The 16,509-nt window shown below is 52.5% G+C and overlaps 1 protein-coding gene across 1 annotated transcript; it reads right to left on the bottom strand.

The window, feature by feature from the left end:
* Positions 1–4,924: 4,924 nt before the first annotated feature.
* On the bottom strand, positions 4,925–15,084 carry MMP25 (matrix metallopeptidase 25). Its single transcript, XM_054589215.1, has 10 exons — positions 14,995–15,084; positions 14,473–14,605; positions 12,530–12,662; positions 12,145–12,437; positions 7,135–7,311; positions 6,950–7,046; positions 6,702–6,784; positions 5,964–6,116; positions 5,639–5,896; positions 4,925–5,477 (listed from the first exon to the last, which is right to left on the bottom strand). Exons 1-10 carry the CDS (start codon positions 15,082–15,084, stop codon positions 5,194–5,196), a joined length of 1,701 nt encoding a protein of 566 aa, XP_054445190.1. The 3' UTR covers positions 4,925–5,193.
* Positions 15,085–16,509: the final 1,425 nt, after the last annotated feature.

Below are 16,509 nucleotides of genomic sequence, written 5' to 3'. Positions count from 1 at the left end.
ATACCCAACCCCCTGTGGTACAGGTAAATGTTGGCCAAGGGAGGAATTGGTGGTGACCATCTCTCTCTGAAGCAGCAAATGACACAGCAGTGCCTACATCCAGCTGCTCTTCCTGGCTGCTGACTTGCATGCCCATACTACCCCAGGCCCTTTCATACCCCTAGACCTTTGACTCAACCAGAGAGGCAGGGGGGTGGTACCCCATAGACTTCCTCTTGTGTCTCCACCTTATGGCTCCAGTCGGGCCACTGAGCCCTTAGTGGATCATTTCATTCCTCAATGACCACTCCACGATTCCATTGTCATAAGTCCCAGAGCACCTTGCAGCATCAGATCAATGCCACAGTTAGGGTGCGGGGGTCAGGGGTTAATAAGGTACGGGGAGGTTGGAAGGCATCACAAAAAGGAGGAATAGACACTGAGGCCAATGCCAGTCCTGGGCTGCTGGTCCAGGCACCTGAGAGGAATTTTAAGCCCCCAGGAAAACACAGTCCACCTCCCACCTCCAGGGTTTGGGATAAAAAGAGTCTACTAGGACTGGTGTTTCTTCTCATGTACGGACCCTTCATTCTCCAGCTCCTCCCACAACAAATCAGATCTCACTGTTAAAGTAACACATTGTCCCATAAGACTCATTGTTTCTCAGTGCCCCTGACACATACATACAACTCTTCTCACACACACAGAGCTGTCCCCATAATTTCTCTCCCAGACAGGAGTTTTGGCCCCACAACCAGAACCTGCTACATGAAGTGAAGGGCTAAATGCAAAATGAAACGGTGGGGCCATTTGTCAATAATTATTCAGAATTTCAGGGTAGTGTTAGCATAGCATTTAACCAACCAGGCTCAGGGCCATTATGATGACCGTACAGGTCACATTCTTATCACATCCTGCTTCTCCAGGGGTCTCTTCATGGCCCAGGGAGGATGTAAGAGAGCCAGGTGCATGTGGGAGATCAGCCAGGGTGGGGACGGTGCTGGAGGGAGAGGGGAACATGCAATGGGACATGGGACTTCAGGGCTTACCATCCCCTCATCATTTGCTCTCATTCACCTTGGAGTTGCCTGTGGCTGTTCAGAGTTCAAAGGCCTGCGGCCTGGTTGGGAGGAACAGGTACGAGAGGGGTTTCAGAGGAACAGTCCTTCCACTACTTCCACAAAGTCCCTTTGGCCACATCTCCCTTTGGGGCCTTCACTGAGCCAGCCTCCTTCTCCCAGATGTTCCCAGCACCAAGTCCAGCCGGCGCTTCTGTACCAAAGGGAGGTCCACCTGGTTTAAGAGTGGCAGAGGAGGGGCTGCCCTAAGGAAGGATCCAGGGCTCACAGACCATGTATGTAAGTTGGTGGGGAAACAAGGTGATCGACAGAGACAGAGGAAGAAAGACAGGAAGATGGGAGTGTGTGGGCTCTCAGCGGGGAGGGCACATCCCTTACACTCAGACTGTGGTTCCTCCACTTGCGGAACTAGGGAATCTCTGAGACCAGGAATAGGGCTCTTCCCTCACCCCCATCAGCCTGAGACAAAGAAGGGGCCAAGGGAAAGTCCAGATTGTGAAAGCACATTGGAGCATTTCCCAGAACTTCCAAGAATAAAGTCATACAGTTGGGGGTCAAGGTATAGGGGAATGGGCACCAGGTCCTTTGAACAGAGTGCATGGACCCCAGCTCCGAAGTTTAGAGAAGACTCTATAGCAGCTCCAGGCTCAGGACATGGCAGGACCTACAAGACCCCTTATGTGGCTTTGTCCCACATAGCCCTGCCCACCTCTCAGCTCCTCCCTAATATCTAATTTTGGACCAAAGTCCCACATAGCTCAGCACGGCCATTGTTGTGCCCTATTAGTGTCCCGAGGCTGCCAGAATAAAGCACCACAGACTGAGTGGCTGAACAACACAAATGTAATTTCTTACAGTTCTGGAGGCTAGAAGTCTAAATCAAAGTGTTGGCAGAGTTGGTTCCTTCTGAGGGCTGTGAGGGAAGGATCTGTTCCCAGTCTCAGCCCTAGGCTTGCAGATGGTCATCTTCATGTTCACATGGTATTCTCCCTGTATACAAGTCCGTCTCCTAACCTCCCACTTTTATGAGGACACTGGTTATGTTGGAATAGGGCCTATCCTAATGACATCATTTAACTTGATCCCTTTATAAAGACCCTGTCTCCTATTAAGTTGATATTCTGAGGTACTGGGGGTTATGACTTCAGCATATGAATTTTGGGGGAGGAACACAATTCAACCCCTAACATCCTCAGAGAGAACCTGGGCTCTTGAAAGAGGCTACTCATGGGAGCCCCACAGGGACAGACTACCACATCACACTTCCTGGGTGAAAGCCTCATTTGGGTTACCTAGACACCAGGTGATGTTTCCCTGCCCCTTAGGAGCCCATTCAATTGTCTGAAACCTACTTTCCACACCTACAAAGTGTGGATTCTTCCCTGAGCTTTGAATTCTAGGGTGGGAAAGAGGGAGCTTCAGGTACAAGTATTTTGCTTCAGGTGTAAGTATTACTTCTGGGCCTCATCTCCAGAGGCCTGGCTCCCTGATGCCACATAACAAGTGCCTCACAAAGGCCACCAACGGAAGACATTTTGTCTTTCATAGTGCACTATATACCATTTTTTAATAGCTTCAGTGAGGTATAGTTCACAGACCATACAATTTACCCAGTGAAGTGTATAATTCAATGCCCAGAACTGTTCAAACATCACAATTAATTTCAGAGCACTTTCATCCTCAGAAAAGATGTGTGCCCTTAGCCATCATCCCCAAATCACATGTCCACTCCCTACCAGACCTAGGCAACCACTAGTCTAGTTTTTCTCTATGTTTGCCTATTCTGGACATTTCATGTAAGTGGAACCACACAGTATGTCACCTTTCTGTACCTGGCTTCTTTCACTTAGTGTAATAGTTTTAAGATTCATCCAGGTTGCAGCATGTACCAGTGCTTCATTCCTTTTATGGCTGAATATTTCACTGTATGAATAGACTGTGTTTTGTTTAACCACTCATCTATTGTTTCCATCTCTTGGCAAGTATGAATAACACCGCTATGAACATTCATGTGTAAGTATCCATGTGGATATGCTTTTTCTCTTGAAGATATATATCTTCCTTGAAGAAATGAATATGCTGATCCTTTGCCCATTTTAAAATTGGGTTATTTGTTTTTTTATTAAGCTTTAAGAGTAGTTTATATATTCTGAGTATAAATTCTTTATCAGATATATTGTTTGCAAAGCCTTCTTCCCATTCTGTGGGTTGTCTTTTTACTTTTTGGTGTTCTTTGAAGAACAAGAGTTTTAAATTTTGATTATGAGACTACCATTTTCAAAATAATCAATTTGACATATTTTTGCATAGCAGACAATAAATTCTTAAAGGCAGGAGGAAAAATATCCATGTAGCACTAAAAGCAGCCTCAATTTTTACATTGGATACTCCTCCTCTGGGTTCTCCCCAAACCAACCAACTTTTGGGTTCCTCTCTCTGCTTCCTCCTCCCATTCAATCTCCTTCCATCCCCCATCCTGTGGCCCTTCAACTCTGGATTCAAACTCCAGAATGACTCAAGTCTGTCAAGTTCCTGCCACCAAAGGGCCATCCATGCTCAGAAGAAAAGGGCTTTCTCTCCAGTTATTTTTATTGTCTTTGTGGGTGAGGCTAATAAGCTTTGAAAATACAAGTCTCCCTTCTCCTCACACTTTGAAAGAATCCCCACAGAGGATTCTTTCTAGATAGTTTTCTAGAGACTTAGAATTCTCATGTCATGGACTGGCCAAAGATGCCTGGCTGTTACCTTCATACTGGTCTGCCTGTTGTGACCAACAGCAGGCCCTGTGTCTGCTCACTGGGACTGCAGCCCATACCCTCAGCTCCAGGTAGCACTGTGGGGTCATAAGGCTGAATAGTAACCCGAGAAGAGACCACTAAGTGACTCCCTCCAGGGGGATAACCCCTCTCAACCAAGGCCATCAGCTTGGCTCTGTAAGAGACATGAAGAGACTGACTCCTGAGAGAATACGGCAGAGATACAGAAAAGCCACAAGACAGACAGGGGAACATCTCCCTTGCCCATCAGACCACCCCACCCTCACCCCAGCTTGTTCAACATAGACCCTTGACCCCACCCTGAGTGAAGGTCCAGGGTAAGGGAATGAGGTCTGCTGCTTTTTTGAAGTTCCCTGGGTGATTCTGGTAGGGAATATTGCAGAAACAGTTCCAGAGGCACTGATTTAGATCCTGTATCCAGTGGAGAATGGGGAGTAGACGAGACGGCCCAGGTTTCACGCACTCATCATCCAGGAGTGCTGAGGAATCAGTGACCCCAGATTAAGAGTTCTCTTTGAGGCAACAGCAGACACCCCAGTGTGGAGTCAGAAAGAGGTTTTTAAAAACAAGAGGGTGTCCTAATTGAATGGGAACAGTTCTGGGTCCAGGGTAGTGAACAGCAATGAGGTCCAGGGGCCAAATTGTGGAAGGTCACCCTTATGGCCACCGGTATCACCAGGGGTGGTCTCAGGACTGGGTCCCAGTTCCTCACCCATGTGGTGTGGACTGGGACCTGGTAGAAGCAGAAGAGGGTGAAAAAGGTCTGGAAAAAGAGGGGTGCTGGGGTTGAGTCTCCCAAACAGGCCTGTCCTCTAAAGCAGCGGTCCTCAATCTTTTGGGGACCAGAGACTGGTTTCATGGAGGGGGGGGCAGGAGGCAGAGCTCAGGTGAGGTGGGGAACAGGAGCCCAAGCGCAGGCGAGCTTTGTTTCATCTGCTCACCCCCACTGGGTGTGGGGGTGCCGGATGACAGGAGGTGGAGCTCAGACGGACTTCGCTCACGCCTGTCCTGACAGGTAGCCAGGGGGTTGGGGATCCCTGCTCTAAAGACCCCAACAGACGTGAGCAGCTGTTGCCCAGCAGGGCGAGGGCTATGGGGAGTCAGCCTGCTGCACTCTTGAGAAAAGCCAGTTATTCCAGAAAAAGGACAGACCTGAGTGGGCAATGAGCGGTGGGGCCGACCATTTCCTGTGTTAAGTCCCAGGGCCAGACTTTGTCTCCCTGTCCCCCATCTAAGCCCAGCTGAATCCATGCTGAGCCCACCCCTTGGAACAGAGAATAAGGCTTAGCAGCGATCACAACCCCCCACAGGCCCACTGTGGGAAACCCAGCCCTTTCAGTGTAGCATTCTGTCCCCACTCAGCAGAAGGTGACATCCTCCACAAGCAGGGGCAGAAGAGACAGCAGAAGGGGCGGCAGGAGGGGCACCAATGGCAGCCCCGAGGCGTGGTTGATCTCGCACTGACAATTGCATGTTCCGGGCTTGAGAGTCGCTTTGGGCAGCGTCGGGGAGGGAGGGCCAGCGCTGGGGGCCGGGCAGTCCAGCCACTGGGGGCCCATGGGTTTAGGGGAGTCCGGCTCGGCCTTGACGCTGCCCTTGGGAAAGCGCCAGTAGTAGGTGCCCTTGAAGAAGTAGGTGTCACCTGCAGAGCGGGCAGAAATGCTGCAGAGCTGATCCAGGCTGTCCCAAGCCCCACCCCTCTCAGGGCTCCCTGAAGTCCCCCAGGATGACCTCAAGCCCCAACCCCAAGGGCCAGTAGCGTGCAGTGCCGGCACCTCAGACACTCCCCGCAGGCTCTCCTACCGGTGTTGCTGACAGTGACATCGTCGGGGGAGTGAGGCGCCCCCTCCCAGAGACTCAGGTCGCGCGGGTATCCAGGGTCGGGGCGCTCAGCCGCTTCATCGTATCGCCAGTAGAACTGGCCCCGGACCAGGTAGGTCTTCCCGTTCAGTGGCCAGGAGAACACGGCATCCACCTCCTCCCCCGGGGGCAGCCCCAGCTCCTCCAGTGGCCGCGCGGCACGCTCTAGCTGCCGGTCCTGGAACACCCAGAACTGGGGGCCTGCAGGGAAGTGGCTTGTTGAGCAACTCTCCCGTGCCGCGCCTGTACCCGCCTGGACCTCACTCACCGCTGAAGAGGAGGATTCGGCCATCTCGGTGCCGGGCGTAGGCTGCCTGGATGGCCTTCACCTGGGAAGGCAGCCCCTCCCAGAAGCGGTGGAGCTGGGCAGGTCGGGGGGACACCAGCTGTCCTGAGGGTTGCAGGCGCCAGAACCAGGGGCCTGTGGGAGAAGAAGGGGTGGGTGTGGGTTATGAGAGAGCAAAAGGTCTTGTCCCCCAGACTGTGTTGCTGGGATTTAGTGCTGGGCGAGAAGTCCTTCTGGAAATCAAGGGTCCAGTGGCTCTAGGGTGACCAGCTGGCCCAGGACTTACCTTCTACCACCACCCCCAATCCCCACCCCCATGGGTTTTTTTCCTCCTAAACACAAGCAGAAGTTTATTCAGAAAGTCACACAAGTAGAAGAAGTGAGCCCTGGAAGAAGCGAGCCAGCTGGGCTGCATGAGCTCAGGAAGAAAGTTACAGAGGCAAAAGAAGGGCCATTGGAACTTAGGAAAAAGAAAGCAAGGATATAGGCCTTTGGGGGGAAGGAAAAAGGGGGAAAGCTCCTTGGGGCTTCAGAGGGACAGTGGGCACTGGGGAAAGAAAGGGAGTAGGAAAAGCAGGTGCGGGGTGCTCAGCAGAGAGAGTCACCCCACCCCCTAATTTGAAAGTCCCTCATTCTGGGAAACACCACTGGCCCAGTGAGTCACGCTAAGTGTGTAGGAAGCCAATTCTATGGGGTCAGGGGATATCCGAAGTGACTCGCCTTTAAAGAAGAAGGTTTCTCCACGGATGTTGGCTATGGCATCAAAATTGCCATCACATCGATCTGGGACAGGGAAGGAGGGCCTGAGGAGGAAAGGAAAGATCAGGAGAAAGGGGCCAGGGCTCCTCTCTTTACTTCACCTTAATGACAGTCCTATGGGGCAGGGACTCTTACCATGCCCACCTCACCAAGGAGGGCACCAACCATAGGGAGCTCACACAAGATCACAAAGCTGGAGGGGGACTCACCTGTCCGGGGGCAGGGCAGGGGGCAGGGCAGGGGGCAGGGGAGGAGGAGCCAGGGGTTTCCCTGTGGGCTCATCATTCGGGGTTTGGGACACTTTCCCTGTAAAGAGAGTTAGAGAGGCGTGGGTTGCCTGACCCTGCTGCAGAGCTCACATGGCAAGAACCACTCGTCCCCCAACTCCCTATACCATAGAGCTGCTGCAGGCCTTCACGGTCATCCTGGGACAGGCGGTACTTGGTGGGATGGTCCACAGGGCCCTGGTAAAAGGGCCTCATGATAGAGTTAGGCGCAGAGGAGTGGCCCAGGCCCAGGGCATGGCCAAACTCGTGAACAGCCACAGCAAACAGGTCCGTCCCCTCACTATCTGCAGAGGAAGGGAGAACAGGCCGGAGCTGTGGCAGCCAGGAAAGGGGCAGCAAGGAAGCCCCTGAGAGTGGGTCCTGCTGGCAGACAGCAACAGCCAGGAGACCCTCCAGAGATCGCCACAGCCTTTTCTGCCCAAAAACATCCCTGAGACCCTTCTCCCTCCCTGAATGAATTCACTTATTCAGCAAATATTTTTATTTGGCAGTGCTAGGCACTGGGGTACCAGACTTAAAAGATCTATAGAACAGGTTGGGGAAAGTACAGGAGACAGTTTGAACAGAGGAAGGGCAAGCTTAGAGTGATGTAGGTCATGACCACAGTAAAGGCAGGCTGTGCATAAAAACCATGGGGCAGGGGAAGCCGAAGCCTGAGGATGCATACAGCTCTCTAGAGGAAGCCCCAGCCCTTGGAGTTTCCCGGGTCCCAGCTCCAGCCTATGGTCAGAGGTCCCCACCCTTTCCACTCCCACCCACAAGGAATGTTGCTCCGTCCTCTTGGCCTCTGTTCCCAAGACCTTCAGAACCCCACTCCCACCCCCATGGTCTTTCCTTTCTCCCCCCTCCTTCCATCTGCACCCCTGTAGTGCCCACATCCTTCCTCTCTCTATTTGCCTTCCGCAGCTCTCCCTCTCAAAGCCTCCACCCCTCCCCGCCTCCCTGGGGTCCTGGCCTCTCCTTCCCACCACTGCGGCCTTCATCCATTTCCTCAGAGCCCAAAGCTTCAGCATGCACTCTCTGACCACAGCCTGCTGGCCTGCGGGGCCAGCCTCACTCTCAGCCTCTCTGAACACGGAGACCTCTTCCCTGGGGACCAAGCCCAGGCGCCAGAAGCAAGCCTCTTCACACTCCCCATTGCTGGCCAAATCCCAGCTCCTCATCCACCCATGAGCTGCCTGCTGGCTCCAGTTTAGCAGATGACAGGGCCAAAAGAGACAGAGGCAGCAAGAGGTGGGCCAGCCCCTAGGAAGCACAGATTTCCCTAAATGTTGATCTATTTCATGCAAATCTCTAATTAGGGTCAGCAGTGTTGAAAGTGGGTTTATTGGAAGTGACGTGGTGTACTGAGAAGCAACTCCTTCTTAGCCACTAAAGGCCACTAGATGAATTGAAGAATGAAACGTGTAAGTCATAAGAGGAGTAGCAAACACTTGTCCTCATTTACTTCTCGCAAAACCTCTACCTCCAAATCCACTTTACAGGCCAGGAAACTGAGGTGCAGAAAGATCAAGTTAAATGACAGAGCTGAAACGAAGGCTAAATACTCTGACTGTGCTGTCCTGCTTTCAGCAGTGACTCCAGGTGGTCTTAGTCACTCATATATATTGATGAATTCCCATGTTGACTGTGGGTTTTCTCATTGCTCCGAGTTTTTTTCTGAGAAATGGGAGAAAGTCTGGAGTCTTATTTAATCAGGTAGATCTCTCATCTCTCACCCCCACGCTTTCCCTGCCTTGCTTCCTTTGTGACAACCCTTCCTTGCACCATTCTCATGCAATGCAGCTGGGGGAGATTTTGGGCCTTTGCAGAAAGCTCCTTTGCTCTGTGCACTCAGCCCCTCAAGCTGCTGCCCAGGCCCAGCCCCCAACTATTAGATGACAAATGCTGACAAATGGATTTTCTATTCTATCAAGACAGGCCATCCTATGTAATCTGTAACTTCCTGTACACCCAGAACAGATAGCTTCATCTCCCCCATGCTCACCTCCTGCCTCCTGCCCTGTTCTATTCAAGGCCCTGCCTCACCTTCCCTAGGACAAGAAAAATGCCCCATCCATCTGTCTGTTCACCCATTCATGTGGCTATCCACCCGTCCCCAAACTCTTTCTATTAACTCATCCAGCATTCCTGAATGCTCAAGACTCCCTCATCTTAAGATACTCCCTGGACCAGTCTGCCACCCATCCACACCCCTCTTCTTCCCCAGCAAGTTCTTTGGTCAGTGGTCTAAATTCAGTCCCCTTCCTCAGCCCCTCCCACGCCCAACCCCACTTCGGCCTGGATTCTTCCCCCACTCACCAAACCAACAGGCATTAAGGTTACTTCATCCTCAGCTGACCAAATCCAAGCCTATGTAACTTACTGGACTGGTTTCCCATGTCACCCACTGCTAGCCACTTCTTTTGCTCAAACGTGATCACCTTTCAGATTGTTCTTTCTCTGTTTCTTTGATTCCTCCTCCCCCGACCCTTTCCCCTCTACTGTGGCGCTCTCCACAGCTCTGTACTTGACTTTCACATTCCATACTCTCCTCTTTACCCCAGTACCTCTGACTCTTAAACCTGCCACCAGGTCCAGCTCTGATAGCAGCTGGCAATGAATGGAGCTCTACTCTGTGTCAGGCCCTGTGCAGGGAGCTGGAAGTGAATTACTCATTTAATCTGCAAGTCCACACTTTCCCACAGGTGCTATTATTATCCCAACTTCTCAGGTGCCAAAACTAAGCACACTGAAGTCAAGTAACTTAGACTCATAGCAAGCAGAGGATCCCAGCCTTGAGTTCCACTTCAAGTTTGTGCGTGTGCGTGTTTTTAAAAGATTTTACTTATTTACCTTTAGAGGGGGGCAGGGAGGGAGAAAGAGGAAGAGAAACATCAATGTATGAGAGATACATCAATCTGTTGCCTCTCACACAACCCCAACTAGGGAATAACCCAGGCATGTGCTGACTGAGAATCAAACATGTGACCTTCTGGTTCGCAGGCCCGTGCTCAATCCACTGAGCCACACCAGCCAGGGTTAAGGTCATGCTCTAAAATGCTGTTACAGTCTCACTATTGTGGATGCTAGCTGCAGCTTGCCCAAATCTTCTGACCCTGTGTGCCCACCCCACTGGTTGTTCCCTTCCCCAGAAAATGGCTCTCCCTCCCAGGCCACCTCTGCCCAGCATGTTGCAGCTAATGGCTGATTTGGGACTAGGAGAGCTGGGCACCTCACCTCTGGGGCAGGGCCAACCCTGTAGCACCATTTGTGCTCCAGACCTTCTGGTGGGGTCAGGCACCTCTGGAGCTGAGACCATATCCTTGCTCAGCTTCTTTCCCTAACCTTTTTGTTTCCCTTTCCCTTGAGAACCTGTCCCTGAGAAACTGCTTGCATAAGAATTTCCACCTTGAGCTTCGCTTCTGGGGAAACTGATTTAAGTCAAAGGAGTTCAAGCTCCAGAACGACATACTGAACCACTGATGCACCAGCTGCACTGACTGCCCATAAACACTGTAAACACGCCCTCACCTGAACTCACTTCTGCCTTCCCCCAGCCTGGTCCTCCTCCTCCCACATTTTCCATCTGCATTAACAGGACTGTCCTCTAGGAGCCCACACCCCACCCTCCTGTACCCTTTTCCCCCAGGATCCAATCACACCCCGGTCTTGCCTGTCCTGACTAAACTTCCCTCAGCTACCCAGTGCTCTCTGTCACCACCCCCATCACCCGCCATCTCTCACCTTGACTCTGTAGCAACTTCCTGCCTTCCTGCCTCTATCTTGCACTGCAGTCCCTGGTCTCTCTAGAATGCAAAAGCTTCCACATCTATTGCCTTCAGAATCCTACAATCCAGACTCCTCCCCAAGCTCTCCAAGGCCCTTTGTGGTATACTTTCCATCCATCCTCTATGGTTTCCCTCCCGACACTGTATTTTTTGCCTTCCAGCCCAAATGTCCCAGGCCATTTCCCACCCCAGTGCTCCCGTCCCTGACCACTCCTGACTACTCTGGACTGAGCTAGCTCACTGGCTTGCCCTTTCATATTGTATGCCAGGAGAGTGTGATTTTGTGTGCTAGTCAGGATTCAGAGTGTGTGTGTGTGTAATGAACAAAGTCACTGCTTCCAGGAAGCCTCCTTCAGCTTAAAGCCCAGACCAGCCTTTCCTCTGAGCACCTGCCCACAGGCTTGAGGACTTTCCTGTTGTGATTTCGTAAAGCTGTGTTGTATCATCATCACCTGTAGCAACTGTCAACTACTCTTCTAACTCAGCCGCTACACAGAACTGTAGTTTTGCCTCTTTTTTTCTTCAAGATTTTGTTGATTTATTTTTAGAGAGAGGGGACAGGAGGGAGAAAGAGAAGGAGAGAAATATTGATGTGAGAGAGGAACATCAATCAGTTGCCCCTCATATGCACGCCCAGACCAGGGACAAAACCCGAAACCCAGGCATGTGTCCTAACCAGGAATCAAACTGGTGACCTCTCACTTTGAGAGGATGCCCAACCGAGCCACACTGGTCAGGACTGTTTTTACCTCTTTAGGTCCTCAGCCCCAGCTCAGAGCTGGGTACCTGACAGGCCTCTGTGATGGATAATTTTTTATGTCAATTTGGCCAGATTATGGTGAGAGGTTGCCTGGTCAAACACCAACCTAGATGTTGCTTTGGAGGTTATTTTGTAAATATGATTAACATATACAATCAGTTAATTTTAAGTAAAGCAGATCACTCGCCGTACTGTGGGTGGGCCTTGTCTAATCAGTTGAAGAGCTTAAGAGCCAAAAAGATTTCCTGGAAAAAGAATTCTGCTCCAAGACTGTGACATAGAAATCCTGCCTGGGCTTCCAGCCAGCTGTCTTGCCCTACAGATTTTGGACTCAAGTTTGCAACATCACTTTTCACCTGAACTTCCAACTTGTGGGCCTGCCATACAGATTTTAGACTTGCCAGTCCCACAATTCCGTGAGTCAATTCCTTAAAATAAATTATTTCATACATACACATATCCTATTGGTTCTGTTTCTCTGGAGAATCCCAACTGACACAGCCCCCATCGATAAATGTAATTTAAACCTAATTCTTAAGGACAGGCAGACCTGGGAAGGGGACCTCTCAGAAAAAGGGATATTGTACCTTTTGACCCAAATGTCCAGATTTCCTCATCGTCGAAGTGAGTGTCCCCAGAGATGGAAGCCTCCCCAGGGAAGAAGGCGTGGGCTAGGGTACCCCCCTGCCCATCGAAGGGGTAACTGTCCTTGTGGTAGGCCCGGGCAAAATCGATGAGGATGTCAGGCTCTGTTGGGCTCTGAGAATCCACCTCCTGGAATTTGAGGCCTGACTCAATACCCCAGGCGGTCAAGGCATGATGCATGAGAGTCCTCACAGTCTGCTCACTCAGTGCAGAGCTCTGGGGGAAGGACTGTACCCTGGGGAAAGAGTAAGGGAATAAGGATGGCCAGGGAGACAGAGACCAGGGCCCGGCAGGCAGGCCCAGGGTAGAGTGGGCATCAAGACCTACCTCCATGTCAGAGTTCGCTTCTTCCAAACACTGCCACTCAGAGCATAGCGGCGGCGTCTAACCAGCCCAGCCACCCCCAGCACATCGGGCAGGGAGCAGCGGGGCTTATGCATGGTGGCCATTGTCGCTGGGTCTGTAGGAAAGGTTGGGGGAGCAGGATCAGCAGGATAACCTGCCCTAAGCATGGTACCAGCTAACTTTCTACATGGGGAAACTGAGGTTCAGAGAGGTTAAGAAACTTGCCCCACTTGGATTTGAATTCAGGAAGTCTGATTCCGGAAGCCAACTCATGCGAAATTGTGACACTGTCTTTCTCGGCAGTGTCACCCTCTGCACCCGGCCCTAGAGGAACTGGTTGCCTCCAGGTGGTGCTCTGAACCTCAGGCAGGAATCTTGGGGTCCTGCCTCCCTGAGCCCTGGCAGTTAGACTCAAGAAAGGAGACCTTCAAGAAAGGAGACCTAAACTCCTTTCTTTGAGGCTAGAAACCCCTGGGAGGTTACCCGCACCCTACACCATAGCTCCCAAGACCCCATCACATCTAGGTAAAGTCTAAAGTCCCCATGCCAGCTGGGTCTGTGGCTAGCCACTCCCTCCTTGATTAAAGATGCCTGGAATCCCCTTTTCCAGCTGCGCTCAATTCACAGAAGTCTCTTCATCTTCAAAGAAAGATCAAACCTCACACCTCATGGTTGAGGGTCACAAATCAAAATTGAACACAGGTAGATGCCAAACACTGCTGGTCAGTGGACAGGACAGGGAAAGATGCTGCCTTCCCTCATAGCTAGCCAGGACCCCACCCATTCTCTCTTCTTCCCCATTCAACCCAGCAGATGAGCCTCTCAGCTCTGCCTCCAAAATGTGCACCCCTGAATTCAACCCTTCTCGCCACGCCTCCCACCCCAGACTAGGCCACCCTCACCCCTTGCCTGGACACTGCAACCCCTCCTTCCTGTCCTGTGTTCCCCACCCTCCATTCTCCATCAGCAACCAGAGGAAATGTAAAACTTCAAAACAGACCAAGTTGCCCCCTTCCTTCAAACCCACCCGTTTTTTTACTATGCTTTGGAATCAAACCCAAACACCTTTCAAGACTCCTCCCCACAGTCAGCCATTTGCTTAGCTCCTCACACCTCTCTCATCACAGATGCACAGCCTGTGCCTGCCACAGGGCCTTTGCACTGGCCTGGTGCACTGTTCTTCCACATCTTCCCAAGTCTGGCTCCTCCCCTTCGTGTTCTATGAGTTATTGGTGTTATAGGAGTTCCTATTGACTCATAGGACACCATTCAAAGGACCCTGATCTGACCAGAACAGCCCCTCAATATCCTTGTCATTTTATCTTCTTCCAAACACCACTATCTGCCCAGCAAGGTGGCTCAGTTGGTTGGAGCATCATCTTGTACACTACAAGGTTGCGGGTTCAATCCCTGATCAGGGTACGTACCTAGGTTGTGGTTTGATCCCAGATTGGAGTGCATACGAGAGGCAACAGATCCATATTTCTCTCTCACATCGATGTTTCTCTTCCTCTCCCTCTCTCCCCACCCCTTTCTCGCTCTTAAAAAAATCAATAAACATATCCTTGGGGTGAGGATTTTTTAAAAGAATTTTTTAATCACTATCTGAAATTATCTTGCTTATTTCTGTTCCTGATCTCTAGAATGTATCTCTCTCTCTCTAAAAGGTCAGCTCCATGAGAGCAGGGACCTTATCTTTCTTTGTTCACTGCTGTACCAGTGGAGATTGAAATGGTCTCTCATTTAAGAGATTCTCAACAAATATTTATTGAAAGAGAAATGCTTGAGAACCTCTCGGTTTATCAACTGAGGTCGGCACTTTCATCTCTCCCATGATTCAGGTGCATGCTGAGGTTTAGGAACAGCTGGATAATGCTCAAGCTGGGTGCAGAGGCAGGTCTGGGAAGGGTCTGGGGGCCACCTACCCAGGAGGCCACTCTCAGGCAGCCCTGCAAACCTCTGCATCACCTTGATGGCATCCCGAAGCTTTGCAGGGTTCTGCAGCTGGGCCTGGGCTGGGTGGGGTGGTGGAAGGTAGCCGTAGCGTGTCAGCCAGTCCTGGATCATAGAAGTGAACGGGTGAGTCGGTCAGGCAGAGAGGGATGCGGCGCTGCCTTCCCAAGCTATCCTAGAAGCCTCACCTCTCACTGGTAGGAAACCCAGGGCTTCCAGCCCCAGGTACCTGACGGCTCCCCTCTCAAGGTCCTGGCCCTCCAGCCGTGGGTTTGCCATTCTTCATCTAGTCCCCACGTCCTCACCCAAGTCCCATTCCAGATCTTTAAATCGAGGCCCCAAACCTGACTGATCCAAAAATCCTGGTCCCCTGACACCATCCCCAATCAGTCACTCTTTGGACATTTGAATCAGCGGTCACGTAGGTGTCCGACACTGGCTTCCCTCTCCTCGCCCATCTGCAAATCCCAGGAGCCGGGAGACCCAGCACTCACCACGCCCAGACTCACGTCCTGCGCCTTGGGCTGCGGGGCGAGCACGGGCAGCGGCAGCAGCTGGAGCAGCAGCGCCAAGACCCGGAGCATGGCGCGCTCTAGCCTGGGCAGCCTCGGGGCTCGAGGGGGCCTAACCAGAGCCGCCCTGGGAACCTGGGGGAGGAGCCCGGAGAGGCTAGGGTGGGGACACCGGGTGCAAGGTAGGAGGGGAAGGCAGGACTGGAGCTTGCACTGAGGTCGGAGGCCCTGGGGAGCACGGAGCAGGGGTACGTGGTGTCCAGCAGAGGTCCAGGGACGCTGGGGTCTCGCGAAGGTTGAGAGAACGCGGGAGGAGTGGAAGTCCAGACTCCGGGTCCCCTGCGACAGCCTCTCGGGGTCCTGGGCGGTCCTGTCCCGGAGCATCTTAAGAAAGTGACCGCACCTCTCAGAAATGGCTCTACCTTCGAAGTTCAGCGAGAAGGAGAAGGAGGGCCTGGTGGGGCCCCATCTCCAGTCCGGACACAGTTATCCACCCCCGACCCCGCCCCTGCGGCTTCGAGCTCGGGGCGGGGTCGGGTTGAGGGCGGCGGCAGGGTGCCTCAGTCACAGTCGCAAGTTTCTCTTCCCAGATCCCAGACTCCGGAGGCAAGGCTCGATTCTGTTTTCTCAGACTGCGCAGCCCCGCTGGGGGAGGTGTGGCTCGGAGCCCTCTCCGCCCCCAGCGGCCGTTCCCAAAGACCTTACGCAGGGAGGCTGGCGAAGCGCAGGCGGGCGATGTTCGGGGCGCAAGACCGTAGGACGCTTCCCCTCTCCGCGGGATCCCGAAATGTCCCACGCGGGTCGCTGCCAGTGCTCACTGTGTGTCCGGGGTTGGCGCCTGTGGTCCCTGTCGCAGGGTGGGCATTCCCCCAACCGCTTGTGCTGCGTCGGTCTTAGCCTCTGCACACTGCGGTCCTGGCATCTCCGGATCCCAGATCCAGGGGCTGCCCCGAACTGTTACCGAACAGAAGGACCCGTGGGAGGGGGGCGGGGATGCCCAGATGCTATTACCGAAACAACGACACTCTCTTTCCCCGGGACCCCTCGGTTGGGGGTCCTTTGCCCGCCGCCCTTGGAATTATGGCTCTGAATGGCAGAGTTTGGTGAAAAGGAAAGGAACTAATTATTCAAAAATTTTACAGGTTTGATTAATGACTAAATGTCACCCTTAAACCTCAAAATCCCTTCAAAACCACCACCAGCACACACACAGTCCTGCCTTCCCCCCTTTGCGCAGTCAGGCCAGTCAGGGGTACCTTCCTTCAGAAGAAAAAGAACAGAAGTCCGGGGCTCAGCTAGGCAGGCCTCTTGCGGGTCTCAGCACCATCCACTGCGTCGCCGCGCGATCTCCATCACTTAATCCATAACCCTGTGGCACCTTCTCCTGGCCCACTAGCAAGAGTCCTTTCTCCCCTCTTTCTTCCCGCGTGGTCTTCACACCCTTCCCCAGAGTCTGTGTCCCTCCGTCTCTCCTGCAGGACCCCCCGCCCCCCCCCC

Source organism: Pteronotus mesoamericanus, unplaced genomic scaffold, assembly GCF_021234165.1.
Source record: "Pteronotus mesoamericanus isolate MK-2021 breed Mesoamerican mustached bat unplaced genomic scaffold, CSHL_Meso_final scaffold_167, whole genome shotgun sequence".
Taxonomy (NCBI): Eukaryota; Metazoa; Chordata; class Mammalia; order Chiroptera; family Mormoopidae; genus Pteronotus; species Pteronotus mesoamericanus.
This window is presented reverse-complemented; position numbering and strand designations above follow the sequence as displayed.